Source organism: Lactuca virosa, chromosome 3 (assembly GCF_052849685.1).
Source record: "Lactuca virosa cultivar CGN04683 chromosome 3, Lactuca_virosa_CGN04683_v6, whole genome shotgun sequence".
NCBI classification, from domain to species: domain Eukaryota; kingdom Viridiplantae; phylum Streptophyta; class Magnoliopsida; order Asterales; family Asteraceae; genus Lactuca; species Lactuca virosa.
This window is the reverse complement of record NC_136428.1, coordinates 163318357-163341623: the sequence shown is the minus strand read 5'-3', so window position 1 is coordinate 163341623 and position 23267 is coordinate 163318357. Positions and strand designations below refer to the sequence as shown.

At 38.6% G+C, this 23267-nt stretch overlaps 1 protein-coding gene across 1 annotated transcript; it reads left to right on the top strand.

Annotated features, from left to right (window-relative positions):
• The first annotated feature begins 19493 nt into the window (after nucleotides 1-19493).
• Nucleotides 19494-20372, top strand: LOC145164229 (uncharacterized). The gene has a single exon (XM_079082952.1). It carries the CDS (start codon nucleotides 19494-19496, stop codon nucleotides 20370-20372), a length of 879 nt encoding a protein of 292 aa, XP_078939078.1.
• Nucleotides 20373-23267: the final 2895 nt, after the last annotated feature.

The window sequence follows — 23267 nt, the reverse complement described above, 5'->3', positions numbered from 1 at the left end:
GAGTTTAAGGGGGGGGGGGGTGTTAGCCTATATATTATAAGCCCACTTGTTTATGGGCCCTTTAGCCATTAGCCCATTAGGGTTTTGTCTAGCTGGTATTTATATCCGCTTTATTCTTTGTAGCCTGTGTGCTTTTCATTGAGAACCCTTGTAATTTCTCTTTATCATAATCATATGGCAATGTTATCAATTTTAATGTTGTCAGACGTAAAGAAGAACGCTTCAACTCGTTATTCTGCCCTCACAATGCTAGAGCCTTTAATAGTTTCATTCGTGTAGCTGGTGTACACGACTTCAAGACAGGTGGAGAAAAGATCACTTACATGACGAGGGTTGGAGCTAAACTGAGTAAACTTAATAGATTCCTTGGTTGTCCGGATTTTCTAGCCGCCTTCCCTTCCGCTACTGTAACGGCTCACCCACGTGAGCTATCATACCATTTTCCCATTACCTTAATCACCCCAGTTACTAATTTCGGTCCTCCCCCATTCAAACTCTTCAATTCCTAGATGATTAAAGACGGTTTTGAGAACATCGTAAGTAATGCATGGTCGTCTTTTATTGGTTACGGTCCACCTGATGCCTACTTCATTGCCAAAATCAAGCATCTTAAGCTTGAAATCAAAAAATGGAGACATCAGGAGCACACAAAGAAGCAAAAAGACATGTTTGACATAAAACAGGAGGTTGCCCAGCTGGACAAAACAGTTGAATCTCGTTCTCTATCTGATGTAGAGCTCAAGTTTCGAAGTGATGGCTTACAAAAAATTCTTGAACTTGAAAGATTGGATCTGCTCGATCTCAAACAAAAGGATAAAATAAAATGGACAGTTGATGGGGATGAGAACACCAAGTTCTTCCATGGTTTCATCAACAACAAAAACCGAAAAATAGATTAAATGGGTTAATAATAAATAATCATTGGTCGACTGATAAAAGATGAGGCTTTCGAATTTTGCAAATCTAAGTTTCATGAGCGGTGGGTCTCTCGGCCCAAGTTCATTAACTCAAACTTCCATTCTATCTCCATGATGGATGGAATACACTTAGAGGCTCCAATCGCTCTTGATGAGGCTAAAAACTAGTACAAAAATGACCTACAGTCACACTTTTCAAAAAACGGCCTGTCACACATTTTATTAAAAGTGTGGCGAAAGGTCACAAAAAAAATTTAGAGACTGTTTTTGACACATTTAAATTAGTTTGTGTGGCCACTGTATAGATAATCAAAACTTTAACCACATTTAATTATACCAAATGTGACAATTATTAGCCACACTTGAACATTGTGGTCATATGTCATTATCTGCCACGTATACATATTAACATTATGATACTTTTTTTTATAAGAGACAATAGATAAATATATGGTGACATGAGGAAATTTTATATGTTTCTATGTCATGGTTCCTATTTAGACACATGAAATCCAATGTAGCTAACAGGTGGTACATATGGCCACATTAAATATTTGTATGTACACAAGGTGGCGTTTATTAGTGACTTAGCAAAAGCAAGAAAACAAGTTACTTTAAGTGGTTTATGGTTATGTGCCTTTTATTATGTGTGTCAAAATATGATGAATTGGTTTTGAAAAAAACAAATATTGTGAGTGTAAGTTGTATTTGGTTGTGGTTACAATTATTATGTGTGTCTAGAAGTAAATCTACTTAGCAGAAATATAATGTCTGATCAATATAATTATAGTATGGTCATTGAATGTGTGACTATAGTTATGTAATGGTCAGTCTTTTTGTACCAGTGTATGTCTAAATTTAAAGAATAGTCTTCATAAAACGAGAATATATTGTTGTAAGTATTTACAGGTGACTTATTAATATATTTTGTGCTTTGTCACATAAATCATCAACAATAATAATATGTTGATAATATTATGGTTATGTGCATTTTATTATGTGTGTCAAAAAGTGATGAATTGGCATTGAAAAAAAAACAAATATTGTGAGTTTAACAAACATTTGGTTATGGTTACAATTTTTATGTATATATATAAGTAAATCTAGTTATAGAAGAAGTATAATGCATGGTCAGTATAATTATAGTCTGGTCATTGAATGTGTGACTATAATTATGTAATGATCATTCTTTTTATATAGTGTATGTCTAAATTTAAAGAACAATTTTAACCAAAATACCCTTTGTTGACTAGTCAACCATTTGACTTATATAGAGCCATTGACTCCCACCCAAACCGCATAATTATTAGACTTTGGGACAACTTTTGCAAAAAAATGTCATGATTTTCGTTTGAAGATTGTTGGAATTACCTACACCAAATGAGTTTTGGTTATAAATCAGTTTGACTTTTAAGACCTATTTTGGTCATATAATAGTTGGAGTGATGTAAACATGTACAAAACAAATAGTTAAAGTTGCATCTGAAGGGCTCCGTTAAGTCGACCAAAATACCCTCTAAAAGGGGACATAAATTGTTAGCATAGTCTGTACCAATTTCTGCATCTAGAACCCCAAAAAAGTAAAAGACCATATTGCCCTTTTGTAGTAAATTTGTCCAAGTTTTCTTATTATATTCCATTTTAGAGCTGAAAATCCAAACCAAATCAGTTTCCCATAGAGAATACCAACAATAGCATTCAACTTAAAAATGCCCCTTTTTGACTTCTAGTCACACAATTCAAAGAAAACAATGAAAATTTTAATGACTAAGTACATAAATTGTATTAAATATGAATTAGCAGCAATGTGCTGGAATCACTAAAACTATGATACTATTTATTTCCTTTATTAGAGCATCCTACTTTCATTTAAAGTCAAACATATACAATCATATACACACTCAAACACACATAGACACACTGGCCTCATCTCCTCCCTTCTCTCGGATCATCTTCGTTTTTGTTGCTTGCACGTACACACAAAGGGAAGGTTCATCGGCAAGAAATCATAACACTGATATATCTTAGTACACACACATATCTTTGTGTATGTGTGTGTATATATATATATATATATATATATATATATATATATATATATATATATACACACACACACACACACATTGTATACCTTTATCATGTGGTTCAAGGTGTATATGGCGTGGATTGAAGATACAAGAAACAAGTTTAGTATTCATATTCCTAGTATATTTTCTTTTTTCTTGTTCTACCATATTCTCTTTTCACAAGTTTTGTAGGCACATGATCCTGCTTCAGCTGCAAATTGAGAAAACATACATTGGATCTGAAATCTTATAACCAGGGAACTAACCATATTATTTAAAATATAAAATTTCTTACAAGTACCATTAGGTTTGTTTTCGGATTTGGACACTTTTGGTTCCAGATGGATATTAGGTTGCAGTTTGAGAATGGAAGAAATTAAAATAACATGACTGGATTCATACCAAATGTTAACTGGTATCACGATTTAAATGAAACTTTGAAGAAATTAGGTAACTATAAGAGATTAAGATTTAAGAGGATGAGTGACAGAGTGAGACAGAGGTGAGACCATGAGGTTTGGAGTTCCAACTTTGGATTTTGATAGAGAGTTAAAGTCAATCAAGTTATAATTCGAGATAGAAACATAATGTAATTTGATAATTCCTATTTTTTAACCGTAAGTGGGAATTGAAACTAAGAGATAGGAGAATCTTTAACTAGTAAGAGTTACCTTTGTAATTTGGGGATTCCAATTGATTGGTTTGGGCTTACTTATTAGGGTTTAACGATATCGACATGACATCCTACTTCAATGAAGCGCCTCTCAGACTATTAGGGGGAACCAAAAGGCTATGACATCTAGGCATAGTGAAGCTCCAACGATGAACCAACAAAGGACGTAGGCCAACGGTGTGCAGAAAGCTTTGAGGGTATGGCGATGACGAACAAGGGAAATGGCTCTGACTCACATGTTTGAGATTGATGTTTTACTTTGGCGTGGGAATAGGAGAGTATAAGACAATTCATGGGCCAACTTAGTTAATTAGGAGCAAAACCCAAATCTTTTACTTGGAAGTTGGAGGGAACCAAAAAATTTATATTTGGAGCCTATATTTTTAATTTAGGCAAAACAAATTTTTTTTGTACATGTAGGATAAATTAGGAGGCAAAAAAGTAAGTTTTTCTTTGATACATTTAGTTAAGACTAATTATAGAAAAAAACTATATTTTTTCAAAAGTTCGGTTTAACAATTAATTTTTAATAAGTTTGGGAAAAGCCACCAATTTTTCGTAAAATGTTTCTACACGGCCACTGTTACCTATTAGAGCCAGTTTTAATAAAAAAACGCTATATTTTTCCAAAAGTTTGTTTAACTACCACTTTATGGGTGTTTTTAGCAGAAGTCCGTATCAACTTAATCGATGTATTTCAATCGAACGAGCCCATATCAACCCCGAGTTCTTGGCCATGCCATGGTCGCTACCAGAAAAAGCAGACGCAAATGTAATGCGTAACCACGTCGCAAAAGCCTAACCATTGTGTTGTGGTTCCTCTGGCAAAATCCAACTCCAAAAAGGGCTTAATCCCTACAGATCATGCCTTGGCTCTTCAGATCTGAATCATTCCAAATTTCCAATGACCCAATGGATAAAGTTTCTAAATTTATCCACCCTAAGGGCTTAATAACTCTAAATCTCAAACCCTAAATCCATTTAGTCCATAAAAGGTCATAACTTGTACATGGACTCAAAAGAACACATGTATGGCCCAATTTCCCCCACAATAAATGTCAAGAATCATAAAACAACATAAAGAAGCTACGAACTTCAAAAAACTCCGAGAAATATAAGGGTTTGGGAAAAAATGATCAAAAGTTTATCCAAAACTTAGATCCTTAAGATAAAGACATAAAGATGAAATCTTTATATTTCGAAATAAGAAACATTCTGAACCTGGATGTTACGTTATGAGTTCTTAATTATGACTTAGGGCTTAGTGCTTATGACTTACATATCAAGGATTATGCTTACGACTTAGGATTATGGGTTAGGGATTATGGATTACGACTTATGGCTTAGAGCGTATGCCTTAGAGTTTAAAGCTTAGGGCATAAGGCTTAGAGCTAAGGGCTTAAGGCTTAGAGATAAGTGCTTACGGCTTATGGCTTATGTTATATGTCTTATGTATTATGACTTATAACTTATGGCTTATGGTTAATGGTTATGATTTAGGGATTAGGCGGATGCTTTAGAACTTATAGCTTAATTCTTAAGGCTTACGACTTAGGGCTGAAGGCTCATTCCCAGAAGCCCACACCGATTCCCACCTAGCCAACTTCCACATCACCAACCTCCACACCTCACACCCATCCACCCATATACCCGACTCTACCCCCACCCATACCCATAACACCACCTCGCCTCGCATCCATAACTATACTCCCATGCTCACATACCCTCACCCTATATAATCTACACCATCCCACCTACTAACATACCTACCCTTATATATACACCCATACCTACCTGCCCATTCCTACAAGCCCACACCTTCACCGAACCAACCCTACCTTTAACACACCTACACCTCCACATCATAAACCCATACACCCTATAGCTTATGGCTTAGGGCTTACGGATTAGGGTTCATGGCCTATAAGTTATGGCTTATGGTCATTGACTTAGGTCTTAATGCTTATGACGTAGGCCCTAAACACTAAACATTTAAACCATACGACCTAAACCTTAAAACTTATATATATATATATATATATATATATATATATATATATATATATATATATACCATACAAATTAATTATTAATTAAAAATTATAATGTGCATGTACATCCAATACGCACACATATAAATTTCCAACTAATATATTGATATTTTTATTTTGAAGAAATATATTATTAAGATTAAATTTTATATTAAGTTTAGGATAATTCTTAATTTCTTATATATATTCGAAATTTAAAAATTTTTAAAACTTAAAAAATGAAGTAAATCAAAAAATTCAAAATTGAATATTTTGTGAATATTGAAAACCTCGTCCCATCCGCTCACGTTCCTAATTCCTATTACCCGAACACGTTTTCAACAGCTAGGGTTCATGTTTTTGGGGTTCATGCTTTCGTCGTTCTCTCATGAGGTCTTTGATTCTTCTCCGCTCTCCACCACGGGTCCGCCATATCGTCCATTAGCCCTTATCGTCGCCGATCCCAAATAGAAAGCTTATTTGTCGGTGATTGTATTAGACGAGAATGTGTAGGACCACAAACTTATGTCTTCCGAGACGGTTCACCCTACAGAAGATCTAAATACTGGTAACGATCCATTTTATCTCCTTTATTCCGATAATTGGAACAAATTTAAATCCTCACTGATGAAAATTATGGTTGATGGAGTATAGTTATGTTGATCCCACTTTCAGTCAAGAACAAGATTGAATTAACTGATGGTACTTTGCCTAAATAGTTTCCAGATGTCGCTACCGCCTATCAAGTAAGTATGATATTAGATTATGTTTTTTGGAATGAATTTTATCAGTAGTTCATTATTTATTTAGGATTTTAATTTTACCCATAAGGGAGTCTAACTTGGGTGTAGTGTTGGTTTTTGATTCCGATTTTCTGGAGTTGTTGTTGAAGATTCACCACATACAAAACTACAACCGGTAAATGCACATTGTGGATCTAATTTTACCCAGGGCTGGGCCATTTTGCCCATGGATGCTATTCTGTCTTATTGGGACTTTAAATATGCTGTCAGACCTAAATTTGATTAGTTGTGGTTCTTCATCATTGTTAAAGTGTTGGTTTAGAGGCTTGATTAGTTAAGGCTTCTTATATTATTTGTTGACAACTTTGAATTCCCACAACTTAAGTCACCCTTCTCTTATACTTTGTTTTAACAGATCAAATCATAATTGCAGGAGATCATTCAACTTTATCTACAGGAATTACAAGTAAGTTGCTCTTCTCCTCATGAGCGGTAAAGAAATTATCTTTTTAGATTTTGATCTCCAATATTTATCAAGTTGATTTAATTTTTGGTAGTATTATATAATTGATGTATTTGCATTTTTGTAGAAGTGTTTATGAGTAAAAGGTGGCTATTTTATGTTTCGTGTATGAGATTGAAGGTATGGTTTGTACAAAAATTTCAAGGTTATTCTTGTATTCGACAATCGATCTCTAGAAAATTTTAAGAATGTCTCCAAGAACAATAAGTATGTTGTGAATGGCTTAATGCAAGAAATATCAACTAACTTTGATTTATTTATGTATTAATTATGACATTATTTGCTATGTTTTATATAGGTTGTGTATATTGTTTCGTACAAAGTAGGGGCATTATATAGCCTCTTTGCCCAGGGCATGTTAGACCTATAGACTGGCCCTGCTCGTTCTGATATTTGACATCTTCTCCCAAATTAGCCTTTATCATGAACATAATGGCCCGATGATTTATCTACTGTACTCTGGTAGCGATATAATGGATGTCGACGTTTCGGGTATTTTAATTCAACAATTTTCATATTTATATTTGTAGGAAATACAATTCTTTCATGAAGTTTCTATGCAAGGTGATTGCTATAAAGTGTCCATTGATGAAATGGTAAAAAAAAGATTCATTTATACCCCATGAAATTAGAGAAATAAAAACATTTGAGTAGGCATATAAAACTTTTGTCTCATTGCTAAAATAACTTGTGAAACATTCAAAGGTTTGTTTATTTTTGTTAACGTGCATGTGCATTACACTTTTTTTTTCTTTCATAAACTATTCTATTAAGTTTTTTATTTACTCAAGTTTGTTTCAATGTTGGTATAGGTACCAAATATGAAATCACCTCAAGACAGTGAACTTCAAAACTCAAAGAAGCGCAAAATAACTTTTATATTGAGTGATAGCCTTCTCAAGAAGCGCAAAACAACTTTTATATTGAGCGAAATCACCTCAAAGAAGCGCAAAACAACTTTTATATTGAGTGATAGTCTTCTCAAGAAGACAATGAACAATACCAACAAAATGAAAGTGTAGTTATATCTATTTTTGGTGTACGATGTTATTGCTTTCTTTACAACTTTTTATTAGTATAAGTTTTTTTTTTGATATTTTAATTGAGATATTATGTATGGATTTGCATTTCTATTATTAATAATATCGATTTCTTTTTCTCGTTTCATCTATATTGTGTGTGTTGACAGAACACTAATGGCTACAGTTTAAATTACTTTGTATGATTGTAATACAAACAATAGTCACAATCAACAATGTTTTTCGTGTCTAAATGATAAAATAGGATATACTAATAACCACTTTTTATTGTAATAATTGGAATATTGGTCACACTTGCAACGACTTTGTGTCTATAAATAAGTCAAAATGATATAAAATAGTCATAGTTACAATGTTTTATATGTCTGAATGATAACATCGGTCATGAAAAATAATAAAAATATGGTCGTAAACTAATATTAAATCCGTAATTTTAATAAAACGTGTCTTTATAATACTTATGATCATGTTTCATTTAATTGTGTGTCTCTATGTGATATGCAATAGTCACCAAAATTGCTTCTTTTTGTGACTAATTATTAGCAAATCGCTACTTATGAAATTAATTACATGTGACCATTTAGCGAACATGGTCATGTTCACCGTAATTATATGTCTGCAAAAGATACCCAATAGTCTTAATAAACTTTAAACTATGTTACTATTTATTAGTAAAACGCCACACGGAAACAACATGCATGTCGCAAGTTGGTGATATATAGTCACTACAATTACTAAATAAATGTGTCTAATGAAAGTTTAACGCCACAATATTGGATAAAATGATTGATTTAACAACAAAATTCCCTACCCAATAGCCACACTTTTATAATACGGCCACACTTTTTCATATCATACGGACACTACATTTTAAAGTGACCATAAGACCCATACGATGGTGTCATCTTCCGTCACACTTTCAGTGAAAAAATAAAATGTCACTGTACGCATATGGTCACACTTTTATGATGTGTCCGTAGGTCATTTTTGTACTAGTGTAAAGTTGCAGTTTGGGTTTGCGGTGGTGAGAAGGCCCCTAGGCCCGACAGGCCATTAGAATCAAAAAAGTAATTAGAGGCATAATTGGTGAGGAACAAACAACCTATGTGGAAGGTCATAGTATACTTGATGGTCCCCTCATAATCAATGAGATATGTGCTTCGTATAAGGCTATAAAAAACAGGATTTTTCTTCTCAAGGTAGATTTTACAAAGCATTCGATTCCGTGAACTGGGAATACTTGTTATCGGTGATGCTCCAGATGGGATTTGGTAATAAGTGGATATCATGGATTCAGGGTTGCCTATCCTCCTCTCGTACATACGTCATCATCAATGGGGCCCCCACCAAAGAGTTCAACATCAATAAAGGAGTACGTCAAGGTGATCCATTATCCTCGTTCCTATTTATCAATGCAATGGAAGGAGTCAATGTTGCACTTAGATCCGCAGTAAAGAAAGATACATTCAAGGGAGTGAAAATTCCCGGAGATGGACCCACACTTTCTCATCTATTCTATGCAAATGACGCGCTATTTGTGGGTGAATGGTCACAAACTAATCTTCAAAAGTTGGCCCATATACATAGATTCTTTAACATCTCATTAAATCAAAAGTCTATGGCCTTGGAGCTCAAAATTCTGAAATCATGAGTGTGGAGAACATTCTCGGATGTGAAGTTGGCTCACTTCTGTTCACCTACCTTGGGGTTCAATTTGGGGCCAACATGAATCTCATTAAAAGCTGGAAACCCATCGTAGATAAATTCCAATCCATGCTTTCCTCATGGAAAGCAAAGTCTCTCTCATTTGGTGGCCGTTTAACTTTCGTAAAGTCTATGCTTGGAAATCTCCCAAATTAATTCTTATCCTTGTTTGTGGCTCCAAATGGGGTGATTGAAAAGCTAAAATGTGACAACCCGAAACTTCTATCTTGTACCTTAGTAAAATTCTATCAATGTTAAACTCGTTTCAGCTATCTTTAGCATTGTTTTGAGCCTGTTTGGATGATCTAAAGCCTTGTACAACCAAAGTTTGAATTAGGGATGGGTTGGTTTAAGATTTAGGGTTGCAAAAAGGCCAAACACTCCATCAAGAGGAGTGTGTGGCCACACACATGAGTGTGTGGCCGCACACCCGAGTGTGTGGCCGCACACATGAGTGTGTGGCCGCACACCCGAGTGTGTGGCCGCACACATGAGTGTGTGGCCGCACACCCGAGTGTGTGGCCGCACACCCGCTATCTATATATAGATGAGGCTCATTTTCACTTCATTTCCCCTCTCCTCAACCGTGCACACCTCTCTGTCAACTTTTATCATCCACAAACACTTCTAAGACTTCAAAAACGTAAGTATTCCATCCTTTTACCTTGCTATACTTGAAAGACTTCATGATTTGAGCCTTGATTCACCTTAAAGTCGACCACTTTAGCATGATCATGGAGGGGTTCGGCCGTACACCTTCTTGGTGGCCACACACCCTAGTTTATTGCCCATCTAGGCCTTAAAACTCATGTTATACTACAGGGATGGAACCGCAAACACTCAGGGTTACTAGATCTTACCCTAAATCACCATTTTTTGCGCGTTTTCATGAGTGTGCGGACGCACACTCTGACCGCACACTCTGACTGCACACTCTGACCGTACACACTCTGACCGCACACTCTGACCACACACTCTGACCACACACTCTTTTGTGTGGCCTTACACTCCCTTCATATAATCATATGTGATTGTAACAGTTGTCCCAAGTGTTTCCTAGTCCCGTAGGGTGTCACTTTTCATGATTAGTTGTATTATACACTAATTATGTCCATACATGTATCGTTATATGTTAATTAGGGTCCGTTTGTGCTCGAGGCTGCACTTGACACTCAACATCCCTAACGATCTTACATTCGAATCACACATCAAACGGTGAGTTCATACCCCTACATTTTCCGTGTTTTTAATGTTTTCAGGGGGGAATACAAGCCAAACCCAAAGTATTTTATTATGTTTTAAACTTATTAATACAATCCAACGATTTCCATGTTTAATAACATATTCGGATATTTTATTGCTTTTTGTAATATGTTGAGCATAAGGGAAACTTTTATTTTGGAAATCTAACTTCATAGCTTTCAGAAAGGTTTTTACAAAGCATTTTCCATATCAACTCTAATAAACTATAATAGGTATACTTTGGGATAACCCTCTAGACAGTTTCTACCAAATCAGATTTCATGGATGAATATGTATAAACTATGGCAGATTTAGTTTATGTTATATATTTTCTCAGGAGTATAAAGTACATTTATTTAAGGATAATATTGTTTTATACTGTTTCTCGCTAGTAAACTAGATTATACATAATTGTGAGGCTCTACTTCAATACTGTACCCTTAGGTGTACAGGGTTAAATCCTATCTCAGTATAACCAGAGTCTCCTGGAGGGAGAGCGTGAGATTTGTGAATAGATCTATTCGGGACTGACAATCCCACACCAGAACTGCTAGCTACAGTTAGGCAGGCATGCCTGTGGTGGACAAATGTCATTTAGCTTAAACGCCTGAAGAACGTTATAAAGGTCTCTAGGTCATATCAAGTATGGTTATACGACTCACAAATAAGTATAACTAACTTTGGTTTACGGACTCTACTCTTCATTTGTTTTATTTGAGTAATAAAACTGCTTTCATATATGTATATATAGTAATTAGGGATTTCTACACTTGCATCTCTACCTCTAAGACGGATAACCTGTTTTTAGGGAAAATATGGGATTTTCCCAGGATAATACCGGTATTTCTAAAACTGATGGTTTATTTTCTACTACTAGATACTCTTTTAAAACTACTTTTCATAAGAAAATATGGGATTTTCTTGAGGAACACTTTTCAAAAAGGATCAAAGAACATTTTCCACCAAAAGCTAAATGCTTATGAACTCACCAGCTTTATGCTGATATTCTTTCAAAACTGCTTGTATTCTCAGGGGATTAGTGGACAGGTACTTCCAGGCTTTTGGAGAAGTCGGCGCATTAGAGTCACGCCTTTCGATTTTACTTTTGATATGAACAAAACTATGTATTAAACAATGTAAACCTTTTTCATATATGTATTCAATGTCTGGTTGTGTTTACTATGCTTGCTATGATACAATTGTTGTGATACTACGCATGAAGTCCTCCGCCCCCGAACGTTTCAGCCGTTCCGGTTTGGGGGTGTGACAGATTGGTATTAGAGCCCTTGTTTATAGCGAACTAAGTATACCGAACCTTACATGGTTTACAACTATGAACACTAAGGGGCCTAAGTATGCATACATAACAGAACAAGAGTCATAGATAGAATGAAACAAAAGTATTTGGATGTTGGGACACTGCGGTCAAACCTGGGCAGTTATGTAATCATGTTTAGGGTCATTATAGCCTGATCAACTATATTCATTCGAGACATGACCAACATGTGCTTGGGAGTGACTGTGGTGTTACAGCAAGCCTAAAACTTACCAAGAACAAAAACATCCAACATAAAATACTATAGGAGTATTTTAGCTAGAGCCAAATTTAGTATACAGATTCATTCCAAATGTTGATACCACTTTCTTCTTAAGTGATAACTTACTTGCGTTAGTAACCTTTCTGTGCTTATCGCTCGGTAGTATAATTTTATTATCAGGATGAGATATATCTTGTTTCATATATCTCGAGGACTTTCCATCCTCGTCTTCCTGATTGTTTCTAGAACAAGATGCCTCCCCGACCAAGACCCATCAGAAGAAACGACGACACTCCACCACCACCACCCCCTCAGTTCGACCCCGTCATGTTCCAGGCAGCAGTTACCGCCGCTGTAACCACAGAAATGGCACAAGTAAACTCTGGTGGGGCTGGAGGTGGAACCGACCCCCAGCGGCAAGACGGAAGTCAGGGACATCAAAAGGAGTGTTCCTACAAGGACTTCATGACCGCAAAACCCAAGCCCTTCGACGAAAATGGAGGTGCTATCGCTCTAACTCGATGGTTCGAGAAGATCGAATCCATCTTCGAAATTTGCGCCTGTTCCAAAGCCAACAAGGTGAAGTTCGCCGCCTGAACCTTCACCGACAGAGCCTTGACCTGGTGGAATGGTCGAGTCAAAACCCTAACCCTGCCAGTGGCTAATGTCATGGGTTGGGAAAGACTGAAGGAACTCATGCTTGCGGAATACTGCCCGAGAGGCGAAGTGCAAAAGTTGGAGCACGAACTCTGGAATTTGAAGATGAAGGGTTCCGACATCGCTGCCTACACCGTTAGATTCTGTGATCTGGCTCTCCTCTGTCCGGGAATGGTCACCCCGCAAAGCAAGAAAATCGAGAGGTACATCTGGGGACTGACACAACCAACCAAAGGAAATGTCTTGGCTGCTAGACCAGCCACATTTGAGAGCGCCAAGGATCTGGCACAGACTCTGATCGATCATGGGATCGATCTGGATGAGGCATCAGCGGTCGCTGAGCCACAAAAGGAGAGTGGTGAGAAGAAGAAGAAATTTTGGAACAAACGCAAGGGCCAGTCTCCTCAGGAGCCCTCCAAGAAGCAACAAACAGTGGCAGTCCACGCTGCTACTACTCCTACTGCTACTCCCACTGCTTTTCCAACCACCCAATCTCCTACCAGTGGTTAATCAGGGAAACTACCTCTGTGCAACAAGTGTACCTTTCATCATCACGGACCTTGCCGTGATTTGAATTGCAACAACTGTGGAAGGAAGGGACACACGACCCGATACTGTAGAGCACCAGCCCAACCAACCAATCCGACTCCTGCAGCGGGTGCCAGCCAAGCCTGCTATGGATGTGGAGAAGTTGGGCATTTCAAAAGAAACTGCCCCAAAGCAACAACGGGTGGCAACACAGGAAGAGTGCTGGCGATGGGACAGGAGGAAGCAGTCGTTGATCCTACCGTTGTTACGGGTACGTTCCTCCTTGACAACTCTTATGCACACATTCTTTTCGATTATGGTGCGGAGAGAAGTTTTGTTAGTCATGCATTCAAACATCTAATCAAGTGTAAATCCCAACCTCTAACCGAAACATTTACCGTCGAGATGGCTAACGGAAAGAAGGAGAGCAGTAACGATATATTCATAGGCTGTACTCTTACCCTAGACGGTCATTCCTTTCCCATCAACCTTATGCCTGTATCCATTAAGAGTTTCGATGTTATTATCGACATGGATTGGTTAAGCCCCAATCGTGCTGATATCCTTTGCTACGAGAAGGCTATCCGTCTCAATCTTCCCTCTGGCGAAGCCCTCACTATTTTCGGTGATAAACTCAGTTCGAGCCTTCGTATCATTTCATGCATCAAGGCCCAGAAGTATTTGCGGAAGGAGTGCCATGCATTCCTAGCTCATGTTGCCGACGAGATGCAAAAAGTTAAAGACCTCGAGAGCATCCCCGAAGTTTGTAACTTTCCTGACGTCTTCCCTGAAGATCTTCCAGGAATTCCACCCGAGCGTCAAGTCGAGTTTCGCATCGACTTAATCCCCGGAGCTACTCCTGTAGCTAAATCTCCCTATCGTTTAGCGCCGACAGAAATGCAAGAATTATCCAACTAGCTTAATGAGCTGATCAGCAAAGGATTCATAAGGCCGAGTTCCTCACCCTGGGGAGCCCCGATTTTATTCGTAAAGAAGAAAGATGGATCCTTCCGGATGTGCATCGACTACCGAGAGCTGAACAAGCTTACCATAAAGAACCGTTATCCCCTACCCAGAATCGACGACCTCTTCAATCAACTTCAGGGAGCCAATTACTTTCGAAGATAGACCTAAGATCAGGGTATCATCAGTTGCGGGTTCACGAGAATGATGTGCCCAAGACCGCATTCCGAACTCGCTATGGACACTACGAGTTTGTAGTAATGCCCTTTGGTCTAACCAATGCACCGACAGTATTCATGGACCTGATGGATTGGGTGTGCCGCCCTTTCCTAGACAAGTTCATGATCGTGTTCATTGACGACATACTTGTCTATTCGTGGAGCGGGGATGATCATAAACAGCACTTGAGACTAGTGCTAGAAACATTAAGGGCGGAGAAGCTATATGCAAAATTTTCAAAGTGTGAGTTTTGGATCAGGAAGGTAACGTTCCTTGGTCATGTGGTTAGCGAGGAAGGCATACACGTGGACCCTTCCAAAATCAAAGTGATTGAGAATTGGTCAGCACCAAAGACACCCACAGAAATCCGTCAATTCTTGGGTCTCGCTGGCTATTATCGCAGGTTTATCCAAAACTTTTCCAAAATTGCTAAGCCTTTAACCACCCTGACACAGAAAGGTGTAACCTTTAGTTGGGGAGAAAAGGAAGACACTGCGTTTGAAACATTGAAGCAGGCCCTATGCAGCGCACCTATCTTGTCCCTGCCCAAAAGGACGGAAGACTTCGTTGTCTACTGTGATGCATCCAATCAGGGCCTAGGCTGTGTGCTCATGCAGCGGGGAAAGGTTATCGCCTATGCCTCGAGGCAGTTGAAAACACACGAAGTCAATTACAAAACTCACGATCTAGAGTGGGATCATTGGTTTTCTAGTTAAATATCTGGAGGCACTATCTCTATGGAACCAAGTGCACTATCTTCACCGACCATAAGAGCTTGCAGCATATCTTTGATCAGAAGGAGTTAAACATGAGACAACGGCGATGGGTAGAGCTACTCAGTGACTACGAGTGCGAAATACGCTACCATCCCGGCAAGGCCAATGTGGTAGCAGATGCCCTCAACCGAAAGGAGTATTCAGGATGTAGGGTGAACGCACTAACAATAGCCATCCATTCCCGATTATCCACACAAATTCGAGAGGCTCAGCGGGAAGCCTTAAAACCAGAGAACATCTCGGATGAAGCCTTGCAGGGAATGGATACGAACTTAGAGGTCAAGGGAGACGGAGTTTACTATTTCATGGACCGTATCTGGACCCCGAAGTATGGTGGTTACAGAGAAGTTGTCATGAACGAAGCTCACAGGACAAGATACTCCGTTCACCCAGGTTCAGATAAAATGTATCTGGATCTCAAACAACTCTATTGGTGGCCGAACATGAAAGTAGAAATTGCTACTTTTGTGGGCAAATGCCTGACTTGTGCCAAGGTAAAAGTAGAATATCAAAAGCCCTCAGGTTTGCTTCAGCAGCCAGAAATACCTGAGTGGAAGTGGGAAATGATCACCATGGATTTTATCACCAAATTACCCAGATCTCCGAGTGGGCACGACGCCATCTGGGTAATTGTTGATCGGTTGACTAAATCCGCCCATTTCCTGCCAATCAAAGAAAACTTCAAGATGGAGAGACTCACACGAATATACCTTCGAGATGTAGTTCGCCTTCATGGTGTACCTGTATCCATTATCTCCGATCGAGATAGCAGGTTTACATCGAGGTTCTGGCAATCACTACAAAAGGCTCTTGGAACTAAGTTGGATATGAGCACGGCTTATCATCCGCAGACTGATGGATAGAGTGAGAGAACAATTCAGACATTGGAAGATATGTTGAGAGCCTGCGTCATCGACTTCGGCACGTCATGGGACACTCATCTTCCTTTGGTTGAATTTTCCTACAACAACAGCTACCATACCAGCATCAAGGCTGCGCCGTTTGAAGCCCTCTATGGACGCAAGTGCAGATCCCCTCTGTGCTGGGCTGAAGTGGGTGACACGCAGCTAGTCAAGGGTCAAGTCCCTGACAACACTCTCACTGGTCCTGAAATTATCCGAGAGACGACTGAAAAGATCATGCAAATCCGAGAATGACTGAAAGCCTCACGAGATAGACAAAAGAGTTATGCCGATAAGAGACGAAAACCCTTGGAATTCCAGGTTGGTGACCGTGTCCTTTTGAAGGTCTCACCATGGAAAGGCATGATACGTTTCGGAAAACATGGAAAGCTAAACCCAAGGTACATTGGGCCATTCGAGATCCTTGCTAGGATCGGTACCGTAGCATACAAACTCCAGTTACCCCGAGACCTCAGCAACGTCCATCCTGTCTTCCACGTATCGAACCTAAAGAAGTGTCTGTCCGACGAGACACTTGTGATTCCTCTCGTCGAGATCGATCTGGACGAAAGTCTACGTTTTGTGGAAGAACCTGTTGAAATCATGGACTGTGAAGTCAAACGTACCAAGAAAAGTCGCATTCCGATAGTGAAGGTCCGCTGGAATGCCAAGCGGGGTCCTGGATTCACTTGGGAGCGCGAGGATTCAATGAAGCAGAAGTATCCTCATCTCTTTCCAAGTTCATGATTGTACTTTATTCTTGAATTTCGGGAAGAAATTCCCTCTAACGGAGGGATGATGTGACAACCCGAAACTTCTATCTTGTACCTTAGTCAAATTCTATTAATGTTAAACTCATTTCAGCTATCTTTAGCATTGTTTTGAGCCTGTTTGGATGATCTAAAGCCTTATACAACCAAAGTTTGAATTAGGGATGGGTTGGTTTAAGATTTAGGGTTGCAAAAAGGCCAAACACTCCATCAAGAGTAGTGTGTGGCCGCACACCCGAGTGTGTGGCCGCACACCCGTTATCTATATATAGATGAGGCTCATTTTCACTTCATTTCCCCTCTCCTCAACCGTACACACCTCTCTCTCTACTTTTATCATCCACAAACACTTCTAAGACTTCAAAAAAACGTAAGTATTCCATCCTTTTAGCTTGCTATACTTGAAAGACTTCATGATTTGAGCCTTGATTCACCTTAAAGTCGACCACTTTATCATGATCATGGAGGGGTACGGCCGCACACCTTCTTGGTGGCCGCACACCCTAGTTTATTGCCCATCTAGGCCTTAAAACTCATGTAATACTACAGGGATGGAACCGCAAACACTCAGGGTTACTAGATCTGACCCTAAATCACCATTTTTGCGTGTTTTCATGAGTGTGCGGCCGCACACTCTGACCGCACACTCTGACCCCACACTCTGACCACACATTCTGACCACACACTCTTTTGTGTGGCCTTACACTCCCTTCATACAATCATATGTGATTGTAATAGTTGTCCCAAGTGTTTCCTAGTCCCGTAGGGTGTCACTTATCATGATTAGTTGTATTATACACTAATTATGTCCATACATGTATCTTTATATGTTGAGCATAAGGGAAACTTTTATTTTGGAAATCTAACTTCATAGCTTTCAGAAAGGTTTTTACAAAGCATTTTCCATATCAACTCTAATAAACTATAATGGGTATAGTTTGGGATAACCTTCTAGGCAGTTTCTACCAAATCAGATTTCATGGATGAATATGTATAAACTATGGCAGATTTAGTTTATGTTATATATTTTCTCAGGAGTATAAAGTACATTTATTCAAGGATAATATTGTTTTATACTGTTTCTCGCTAGTAAACTAGATTATACAGAATTGTGAGGCTCTACTTCAATACTGTACCCTTAGGTGTACAGGGTTAAATCCTATCTCAGTATAACCAGAGTCTCCTGGAGGGAGAGCGTGAGATTTGTGAATAGATCTATTCGGGACTAACAATCCCACACCAGAACTGCTAGCTACAGTTAGGCAGGCATGCCTGTGGTGGACAAATGTCATTTAGCTTAAACGCCTGAAGAACATTATAAAGGTCTCTAGGTCATATCAAGTATGGTTATACGACTCGCAAATAAGTATAACTAACTTTGGTTTACGGAATCTACTCTTCATTTGTTTTATTTGAGAAATAAAACTGCTTTCATATATGTACAGATAGTAATCAGGGATTTCTACACTTGCATCTCTACCTCTAGGACGGATAACCTTTTTTTAGGGAAAATATGGGATTTTACCAGGATAATACCGACATTTCTAAAACTGATGGTTTATTTTCTACTACTAGATACTCTTTTAAAACTACTTTTCATAAGAAAATATGGGATTTTCTTGAGGAACACTTTTCAAAAAGGATCAAAGAACATTTTCCTCCAAAAACTAAATGCTTATGAACTCACCAGCTTTATGTTGATATTCTTTCAAAACTGCTTGTATTCTCAGGGGATTAGTGGACAGGTACTTCCAGACTTTTGAAGAAGTCGGCGGGTTAGAGTCACGCCTTTCGATTTTACTTTTGATATGAACAAAACTATGTATTAAACAATGTAAACCTTTTTCATATATGTATTCAATGTCTGGTTGTGTTTACTATGCTTGCTATGATACAGTTGTTGTGATACTACGCATGACGTCCTCCGCCCCCGAACGTCTCCGCCGTTCAGGTTTGGGGGTGTGACAAAAAAAGATAAGAAGAAATTTTCTATGGAATGGAAATGACGAAAAGAGTAAAATACATTGGATATCCTTGAACAAAGTTATAACACCCAAGGAGGTCGATGGACTTGGAGTCGGTTCTATAAAAGCTCTAAATATTGCACTTATCATTAAATGGTGGTGGAGGTTGAAAACAGAAGTTCCGTCATTGTGGAATAGGGTGATAACAGGTATACACAAACTTACATCTAAGCATATGGAGTATCTTTCTTGCAAGAAAATAATAGGGGTTTGGAAAAACATTGCTTCCGTTAAAAAAGAATTGGAGATACATGGATGCACGGTCAATGATATATTCAAACAAAATGTGAAATCGGGGCAAAACACAATGTTTTGGCAAGAATCATGGATTGGATATGAGAAATTAAAACACAAATACGTAGACCTATATGATCTAGAATCAAAGAAAAACAGAACAATAGCTCAAAAAATTGTGGATACTGGTGTGCCATGTAGGTGGAGATCATGTCCTTTAGAGGCTGGAATATCACGACAATTATGCAATTTATATAGTGACTTCGCTTTAATTAGACTTGTTGCTGGTAAGGATCATTGGACCTGTAATCTCAATGGTGATGGTAGATTTACGGTGGAGGCATTAAGAAAAAAAATTGACCAGTCACCCTTTTCAGCCCCTGCCCCATCGGTAATTTGGTGTAAAGAGATACCCATAAAGGCAACATGCTTTAACTGGAGGGCTGCACATGAGCGTATTCCAACTGCTTCAGCCTTAATCAATGGTGGTGTTAACATATGTTCACCTATTTGTAGCTCATGTATTGGAATGATTGAAGACTCCAATCATCTCCTTGTATACTGCCCTTTTGCTAGTACTATTAGAGAAACGATATTCAGGTGGTATGGTACAAAATCACCCCTTGTCTCCAACACAAAAGAGTTGCTACAATTCCCTATCACATGGGGGACTTATCCAAAGAAAAGAAAAATATTCACGATTATTTGCTATGCTCTCTTATCGGGTCTTTGGAAGTTCAGAAACGATTGGTTATTTCGCAACCTATTCACCTCCCCTACAAACAGTGCAGATTTTCTCAAGTCCATGGCGTACACGTGAATTAAATGCAGGGGAAATAAAGTCTTTTGTAATTGGGAGGATTGGATTAGCTCTCCTTTTTCTTTTTATAACTTGTATTGTAACGTCTTTCCTGTTTGTTTATTTTTGGCCCTCGCTTTTCTACTTGCTTTGTGTGGGTTCTTAATATATTGGCCGTTTCGAAAAAAAAATTAACTTCAAATCTATTGAATGACAACATGACATTCCACTATGGTTGAGTTTTCTCACATGAATATCAATTAAACATTCCATCTCATTTGACTATTTTATTGAATCACACATAGTGATGTTAAAAGTAACATGTTAATATCCATTAAGTCATTGGTCGTTGAGATGATTTGGCTTGGCTTCGTTATTGTGGACGTAGAAGCGCAAAACTAATCCTAACAATAAGGATTATCAAGAAATATTGCAATACGAATGGCCATAATGTTTTGTTTATATTACTTCTTCAAAACTGTGCATATTTGAGAGGATGATAGCACATAAAGGAAACCTCATGAAATATAAAATCCTAAGAGCATATACATTTTATAAATGATGATGAACACCATAAAAAAAGAACCCCAAGATTTTAAACATTTAATTGTCATTTTCAAACATTTTATGGCTTGTTGAAACATAAATTTCATGTAAATTTGGTCATTGGAACACATTTGGCAAAATTCACAATTTTGTCCCTAAGCCTCATTAAGAAACAATACATTTTATGTAATTATCATGATGGTCCGGGATATTTTGGGACAAAGTAAAACTTTCTAAACTTTTTATATTAATATATGTTTTCCCAAGAAGATCCCTACTTTGATGGATTGTTAAAAAAAGTGTGTAAGAAATGGAAACCAAAGAAACATTCCCAAAGACTGCATATCAAACTAATGAATAGTTGATGAATTGGATTTCAACATCCTATGAGGTGTACTAGGTCTGTCCTAGGATGCCCAAGTCAAACTACAGGCAAAATTTAACAAGTCATGCGAAGGAAAAATTCATGTTGTATTCCAACATCTTAGGGGCCATCCTAGGACGCTTGTTTGCGACGACGTACGTTTTACGGGCGTTTCGAGTTAGGGAAACCTTTTAACATAAAGTAACATCAAAACTCAATGTAACGGGCATCCTAGGACTCGATCTAGGATGCCTAATATTTCCAATGATGTTATAGTGTATTTCCATGACATCAGAGAGCAGGATAAAATTATTAGGAACCATTGCAAGACGCACATGTCGATTTTAACCTTGTATTCATTTTTTAGCAACCTTATAAATAGGACCACCTATATTCGATTCAAGAGACTTCATGTAATGCCCAGTTCCCAGTACGTATTTTAATTTAAGTTTTTTCATTTTTACTCTGGAACTCGACGAGTTGGAGGCCCAACTCGTCGAGTAGATGGGAGTTTTGGGACGCGGGTGGAAGAGTCTACTCGCCGAGTCGGAAGCCTCGACTCAACGTGTAGACCTGTCTGGATGAAACCCTAAATTTGAGGGTTTACACCCTATTTAAACACATTAAGTGGCCTCCACTCCAGCCTCCATCACCCTCAGACCCCATTCTCGAAACCCTAATCAGTTGTGAGTGTTCTTGAGCTATTTTGGTGCCATTTTTTGTGATTGAAGCTTGGAGAAGGAAGAAAAGGCTTGGAAGTTCAAGAAGAAGGCAGTAGATCCAGAGTCTTGATTGCATTTCCAACTTGTTGGAGGTAAAAAGCTTCAACCTTGACTTCCTATTTGTTAGATCTCCTTTAGGGCTTGAATCTTGTCATTTTTGGGTGTAGAGTGTATAGTAGAGTGATAACTTCATATCTTGAACCTTGGAGGGTTCTCATGGCATGAAGGTGCCAACTTTATGGCCATGAGATCCCCATGCATCTTGTAGACTTCATTTTTGGGCCTTTTGAGCTTGAAGACCCATGCATGGACGTAAAGTTCGTGACTTTACGTGTTATATCGACGATAAGAGGTCAAATGTACACTTTGGATGCAATGAGCTCAACTGAAATTGACTTGGTAGACTTGGACTTTGGGGGACTCGGCGAGTCGCTCATTGGACTCGGCGAGTCGGGTTAAGGTTCCCCAACCTTTACTGTTTCTGATCGATCTGGTTAAGTATCAAAGAGGACTCAACAAGATGGACTTGAATATGGACTTGAAGATCGAAGAACTCGATGAGTTCAAGGATGCACTCGGCGAGTTCAAGGCAATGTCCCAACTTATATGAAGAAAGACTCGACGAGTTCAAGTAGGAACTCGGCGAGTCAAGGACTAGACACTTCAACTTGTATGAAGAAGGACTCGACGAGTTTATGGACAAGCTCGGCGAGTCAAGAACAAAGGTCCCGATTCCGTATGAAGAAGAACTCGATGAGTTCTTGAAAGACTCGACGAGTAGGAGCGAAGTACCAAGAGGTTAGTGGATTATGGAACTCGACGAGTTGGTGGACCAACTCGGTGAGTTGAGTCAACCAGATGTTAACTTTGACCAGGGTAGTGACCTTGACTTTGACTTGACTTGAGTTGACCCTTGAAAGGGTTAAGAGTATGAGATGGTAATTAAGGAAGGATGTTATGTGTAGGAGTTTGAGAGGAGTTGATTCCAGCGTCGAGGACAGTTCAGACACTTCACGTCATTAAGGTGAGTTACCTTCCAGTAGTGGTGGGTCTACGGCCACAATGTCGGCCCAATAGTAGGAGTTGTATGATAGATAATTGTCTTTGTGATAATTATCTAGGTTGCTACTGCCTGATATGTTTTATGTGCTAGCATGATATGGGTATATATGGAAGTACCAGTAGGGGGAATAGTCCCCGTGACACGGTCGTAAGGACCTGAGGGTAGGTCGGGCACCCCAGAAATGCCTGACAGGGTAGGTCAAGCACCCCAGAACTGCTTGA